This window comes from Schistocerca piceifrons, chromosome 8 (assembly GCF_021461385.2).
Source record: "Schistocerca piceifrons isolate TAMUIC-IGC-003096 chromosome 8, iqSchPice1.1, whole genome shotgun sequence".
Lineage (NCBI taxonomy): Eukaryota > Metazoa > Arthropoda > Insecta > Orthoptera > Acrididae > Schistocerca > Schistocerca piceifrons.
Genome location: NC_060145.1, coordinates 169,790,462 through 169,797,321, shown reverse-complemented (window position 1 = coordinate 169,797,321; position 6,860 = coordinate 169,790,462). Strand labels below are relative to the sequence as shown.

General features: G+C 36.6%; 2 protein-coding genes across 2 annotated transcripts in view; one reads left to right on the top strand and one right to left on the bottom strand.

Annotated features, from left to right (window-relative positions):
- Nucleotides 1-617: 617 nt before the first annotated feature.
- On the bottom strand, nucleotides 618-6,069 carry LOC124711636 (protein lethal(2)essential for life-like). Its single transcript, XM_047241822.1, has 4 exons — nucleotides 5,920-6,069; nucleotides 5,054-5,263; nucleotides 4,742-4,963; nucleotides 618-861 (listed from the first exon to the last, which is right to left on the bottom strand). The coding sequence occupies exons 2-4, from the start codon at nucleotides 5,261-5,263 to the stop codon at nucleotides 745-747; spliced, it is 549 nt and encodes a 182-aa protein (XP_047097778.1). The 5' UTR covers nucleotides 5,920-6,069; the 3' UTR covers nucleotides 618-744.
- A 75-nt stretch (nucleotides 6,070-6,144) lies between these two features.
- Nucleotides 6,145-6,860, top strand: part of LOC124712159 — a 34,531-nt gene continuing 33,815 nt past the window's right edge. The window contains exon 1 of the mRNA XM_047242456.1: nucleotides 6,145-6,230. Within this exon, the coding sequence (XP_047098412.1) occupies nucleotides 6,207-6,230 (24 nt within the window). The 5' untranslated portion in view covers nucleotides 6,145-6,206. The remainder of the gene's footprint in view (nucleotides 6,231-6,860) is intronic.

Sequence of the window (6,860 nt, the reverse complement as noted above, 5' to 3'; positions counted from 1 at the left end):
TTGTTGTGCCCAGGTCATTTATCATTAAAATTGCTACAGATACCGACTCACCTTAAGTTACTAAGACAACAAAACATACCCTTAACTATTTGCCAATCAACACAATACCCAACAAAACAAATACAATAAGCAATGAACAGTTGCAGATAACAATCTGCAGTGTTCCCAATGGTTGAGTGTTAAAAGGAAGCAGTCACTGATTTCTTAAGTTTGGACACTCCAGAAAAAGGGCTACAGCACGTACTACTATGCCACACACTGCCCGCCCCCCCCCCCCCTTTGTCTAATCAATCTGCTTTTGCTGCTCTATTTGTCTTTGCAAGAAGGTAGGTAACAAGCAGAGTTAAAAGTACAGTTCATGTCCTACATTTTAGCTACTGAATACAGAAATGACACCAAATCACTTAAAATTATTTTCAGTGCACAACAATATACACTTCCAATACACATTTTTTTGCAGATTAACTCAACACACATAGCAAGACTATCACTGTTTGCTCACTGGAAAATCTTTATATAAACAAAATGTAATTCAATTCTTTCTTAAGTGCATTTAACATCTGAGATTCCATTACTTTTAACTGTGGCTTTTGTAAGGTTGATTAAGAACCTTTAAGTTGAGAAAAAGTTCTTTATTACTTAGAATACAAAGAAATGCAAATATGAGAATTCCAAGCTTATTTCAGTCTCAAAATTTAACGAACCAGTCATGTTTACAGTTACTTAATGAATTTTTTTTTTTAATTATTGTTCCATCTTCTCCTGTTTGTCACCATCATTTCCAGGTGCAGATCTCAGGGCAGGTTTGTTGGTCTGCACAATTTGAATGACCCTCTCTTTTGAGTCTGCTGGAGGCAGTTGCTGAAAGACATACATTGCATTTGAATAGATTAGGTTCACATTTTTTTCCATACACCCAAAAGTGAGATGATTCTCATGGGTGTGGAACATGTGAAAGTTTTTATAAAAACATATCTAAAAACAAAGATGATGTGACTTACCAAACAAAAGTGCTGGCGCGCGCACACACACACACACACACACACACACACACACACACACACATCCATCCGTACATACACAGACACAAGCAGACATTTTTATAAAAACAGATGAATATAAAATACTATTCTGATTATTTGTTGGGAGATTGTCAAAATAGATGAATACATTAAACTGCAATTGCTAATATTTACAGAATCAATACAGTCAAAATGAAACATAGTTGTGCACTTTTGATATCTGAAACCAAGTTTTTAATGGTTGCTGGCAATATTGTTGAAAATTGTGTGCTCCTGAATATTGGATCCCTTTCCAGACCAAGTAAGTGATTTTAGGTATTTATGTCGATTGCTCTTTTTCCTAGTATTGATCTATTTCTTGAAAACAGATTACTTGCAACAAATTTCACTAAGGAATAAATATACTGTGAAGCAGTGGTTAGAATACAAAGTTCCTTTAACAGGTTTCTACATGATGATCTTGAATTTACACCACAAAAGTTGGATAGGTTTTACTTTAAAAAAAGTCTTTCTTCCAACTTTCAAAGAGTAGTGTATGACTTCACTGAAGTTTGTTTCTTACTAATATTTTGTTACCATGTTTATTTCTGCTGTCTTTGTTGAAGTTATTTTTGTTTCTTTGTCGTGGTTGTTCACTGCAGGTACTAATTTGTTTACTGAAGGGGCTTCTAAGAGATGACACCATCCAGTGAGTTCTGTGTTCTCATGAGGAATTTGCCAGTTGAGACAGTTGCATTGTCTTGTGTGACTAGGACAGTTTGAAATGTCTTCTGGCTGGGGCTACGAAGTGAAGATGTTTCCAGTGACGAATTTTGTGTTCTAAATGTTTTGACAATAGTATCTGAACAAGGTTAAGCATCCCATGAAGCACATTTTGCATCAGTAGAAGAATCAAATACCCTAAATCAGTCAACTACAGAGGTAGGTGTTAGTCCTGTTGTTAAACTATGGTTAGTGAGGTCTAGTCATAAGATCTATGCATCAAGAATGTGCAGAGAAATTACTAAAGCTATGGATGAACACACCATAGCAAAACTGACCACACTCTTCAAAGTAGAAATTCTATCTTCAGAAGAAAATGAATCAAAACATACTTGCAAGGAATTATGGTCATCCTGTAGAAGCAGTTCAAGTCAAATAGGGCAGTTATTTTATTTGGAAGATAAATGAGACTGTTCTCACCAGACTGCCAACAAAAGAGACACTACAACTCTAAAGGTTGAGGGTCAAAAAGTTGTGAAAGTGAAGAGTTACACAACTCATAGTATTAAAGAAACTTTTGCAATTTATAAGAGCAACCATACAACTTCACATATTGGAAGATCAAAATTTTCTGCACTACAACCTAAGTGGGTAGTTCCACACCCACCTAGAATTGTCTGTGTGCTGCACAAATTTTGAACTTTATGTGGTAACTTTGAAGAACTTACTGGAGCATGTGACATGACAACCTAGGTTGTGCATGTGAAGTCATTAGTCTGTGACAAAGCGAGAGACTTGTTTGTTTCAAGAATGTGGTGACTGCCCTGGAAAGGGAATACTGTCTTCACAGACACCTGACCTGGAAGATGTAGCAGGTAACTCTGCAGAAACTACATGTGTTGCCTTTAACAGCTTCATTGATGAACTTTGTAAATTGTCAGTGAAAGCAGTACCACATCATCTGAAGAAATTGCAACAACACATTGCAGAAGTTAAAGGGCGTGTACAGGCTGACGAACTGTTTAGTTCTTCACTGTGATTTTGCTGAGAATTGGTCCGTAATTATTCCACACGAAGTACAAGGGTATCATTGGCGTAATAAGGTTTCAATTTATACGGAGTGACATTTTTAAAACAAGACCACAAGTGTTGCAGTTATTTGATGACATACGACATGACTCAGCACAGGTAGGCTAACAACGCAAAAAATTCTTCAACTGCAAACAGGTGCAGAGATCATTGTTTCTGATGGTGCTCCTAGTCACTTTAAAAATTGTTACCAGCTGTTTGAATTGAGTAAGGTGCTTATGCCAACTGACTACGTATTCAGTGCAACTGGTCATGGGAAAGGGACTTGTGATGGTGTAGGCAGCCTGCGGAAGCACCATTCTACAAAACAATCTTTCCAGACCAAATACAGCTGTGACGCAGAATGCTGAGGATTTTATGAGAGTCATGAAATCCTACGCATCCACAGCCCTAATTCTTTTGTCCAAGGAGGAAATCTAAGAATTCTGCGAGCAGGGGGATGGGGGGGGGGGGGGGGGGGGATGGCCCAAACAAAGTACTCCTTTGAAAGGAATTCAGAAGACTCATTTTTGGACTAAGTTCCAGTTTTTAAAATTCTAAGTGCTCCAGTTCCTATTGTTTTAACAGGAAGGCATCACTATGTCAAAGTGAGACACAGAAGCAGTGGAACACATTTTAAGTGTCTCTTTCTCATCCTTCAAAACTAAAATTACGTTAATGTTAAACAAGGCTAGGTTTTGGTTTTTATGAGCCTGTTATGTAATGATAAAGCAGGTTTTATGCATGGCAAAAATTTCAATTGTTTATAAAACTTGTAAAATTATGGATTGGCTTATTTGGAAAAAAATAAAATAAAAATCTAGAACTGTTCCAGAGATACAGGATTTTAAAACTTTTTCCAAACTTCACATCTTGGTATGCACAATGTCATCTTTGGAGGGTTGTATCTCTGAGCAGAGTTGGTTTTTTTTTTTTTTTTTTGAAAGCAAAGATGTGTTTCTTAGTCCTTCATTTTAACATTCGAGACTATGAAGGTAAGATTTTTTCCTAGTCTGCCTGAATTCATTGGACTATGGCTTATAGGTTTTGAAGGACATGCAGTGCATCTTTTCAAAGTTCAATGACATTGAATTAGCTCTAACCATTTATCAATGTCGGTGAAAATTTTGATCATCAGCCATTTCTACATGTAATGTATGTATCATCTGCAAACAAAACAAACTTAGAAACGTAACAGGTAAGAGGTCATTAATGAAAAAAAAGAGCAACAGACCCAAATGTTGAATACCACGTGTAATTAATTCCCAATCAGATAAAGGCAGACTGCTTACTGCCCAGTTAGGCCAAAATGACACCCTTTGTCTCCCTGTTGGATATGACTCAGACTTGTCACAGCAGTGCCAGTGACAACGTAACGCTTAATTTGTGTAAGAGAACGCTGTGAGTCACAAAAATCAAGGGATTTTGACAGGTCACATAAAATGCCAGTAGCCTCTTCTTTGTTATCGGATGAATTAAGTACATTCTCAATGTATGTGCACATAGCTTTTTCCCTTGTCAGAACCCTTAAGAAACCAAACTACAATAATACATTATTTGCTGTCAGAAGCTTCATGAGACACTTTAATGATTTTATGAAGGCTGCTACTTCTTTGGGAGACATTAATGTCACTGACATTTTACAGAAGTTGTTTGTAAAGAATGGTCTCAAATACTCCATAGCAAAGTTTACCAAACACGATAACTGATTTAACAATTCTGTACTCAGATTTTCTTATTGTGATACGTATGAAACGTTACACCCACAAAAGACACAAAACCTGCACGATCCTATAAACTATTTTTACATTTTTTTTATTCCTCTTACTATTTATGATAGATAAAAATCCAGAGTCATATACGAAAAAGAAAGCATTCCTAGCCCCACACAACAGAAAGATATGTTACACTTAGTGAAGAAAACTTAAGAGCATACAAAAACAACTTACTTTCTTTGGAGCTGTAATGGTAAGAACACCATCAGATGATAGTTTTGACGTTACTGCCTCTGGTTCAACATCATTTGGTAGCTTGTATCTGCGAGTAAACTGTCTGGAAATAAAACCGTGCTCATCCTGTCTCTCCTCGTGTTTTCCTTCAACGACGACGAAATCGTCAACCATTTTTACATTTATTTCGTCTGGCTTGAATTGCTGCACATCAAGACTCACCTATAACAAACAGACAAAGTAAGTTTCTACTCAGTGTGGGCCAATTTCAACTAAAGATGGTCATTAACAACTAACAATTGAGTACAACACCTTAAAATCGCTTTTTGTATTCTGAATGTTTGATGTACCGCTGTGCCTCGTTGCAACATGACGCCACGGACGGTAGTAACCAGACAGCAAAGGCACTGTAGCCGTGCGTGGCATCAGTAGGTCATCACCCAACATCCCAAGCCCAAAATTCTGATCAAACAGATACATTGGGCGATTTAGTTCGTCGAATAGTTCACGAACAAGAGCCATCTGAGGAAACAAAAAAATGTAATAAGACCACTGTAAGTAAGTTATTTACACATAAGCCAATCGAATTATTCCCCGTCTATTCATAATAAATTTATTTCATCGCACGATGCAACCACGCGTAATTTGCGCTCTTTCCAAAATCATTTTTTAACAAACTACATATCCCTTCGTCTGATCAATGAAGTTTCCTTACATTCCAGAAAAAACGATAGTTATCTTAAAAAGTTTTAAGGGCTACGTAAATTAACGTGTACATACATATTACATTCAGTGTGCTTCATCTTTTCAGTATTAGTTTTTTTTAGAGGGGACCACACAATTTACCAATGTATCCTCGCTGATAGTTGTTTGGATTATTTCTAATTTGAAAAAGTCAGTTACATTTCTTTCGCGGCTGAGCAACAAGTTCCTTCAAATTACGCTTAAATTTGGAACACTACGATCATTCCAGAAATTAACGAACTCAATAATCATACCGTTTCCCTTCAATAGAACTGCACTTCTCACAATGAGAATAAAATTCACAAATTATAAATTTATCAGCTACTAACATGCGTGCTTATAACGTAGCGTTAATTATTACAACAAACCCACAACTACGAAATACATATAAAATTACAAAAACTACAATTACACCAATCGCATAAAACCCTTACCTTTCTGTTAAGAAACAACAATCAGAACAGCAGAAACGACGTAGTACGTAACCACCAGTCGCATACACAACTTCGATCTGCGATGTACGTATGCGCAGTCGGCGCTTTTAAATATCCAGCGGCTTTGTACGAGAATGTTCTCGACACCTCTGACATCCAAGTGGGCGGAGCCGTCTGGAAAGATCAAGCTCCTTGCAGTGTTTTCGAGCTATCGATGTCGTTTATGTTTTGAATAGTGGCGGGAGCCCGGAATTTGCTTGTATCCTATTCTGTTAAGGTTTTATTGTATGGCCGTACTTCTGAGTGGCGAGGTAGGATTTTGTCTTATGCTATAGGCCCATTAAGGATTCCTAAATGAATTATAATACAGTGATATTGTCATTCTGAAAACCGTTGCTATCTAGAGGCTTATATCTAACCATTGTAAGTAATTACGAATAATTGTTTTGTATCACGCGTTGTTGTTGATAACAAAAGGCCTCGTATTTAATTTTGTTGTGTATACAAATTAAGCAAACACGTTTTGATTTGAATTACAGTAAATTTTTGTTTATTTCACTAATGCGATTAGAAAATAAGTCCAACGCTTACGTTCAAGAACACAATGATTACGAAGGGTGAATATTGCATGACAATGTGAAAATCGAATTAACGCTATTTTATTGTTTGTGTAATGGCAAAAATTTAAGAAAATCACATTCGGGTAGCACGGAGAGTTAAGTATAAACCACGTAAGAAAACTTGTAAGTTAACTGAGTGTCTGCAATTTCTTTTTAACATTTATCTGTAACGCATAAAGCTACATCATATAGTCTTTTTACATGAAACTTGATTTTTTTTGAGACACACAAACTTTAGAGCATTTGTAAAAAACACACAGTGACCTCCTGTAATTACACTCGCAGCACTGACTTCTCTTATTAGACATTGCACTTTGCCTC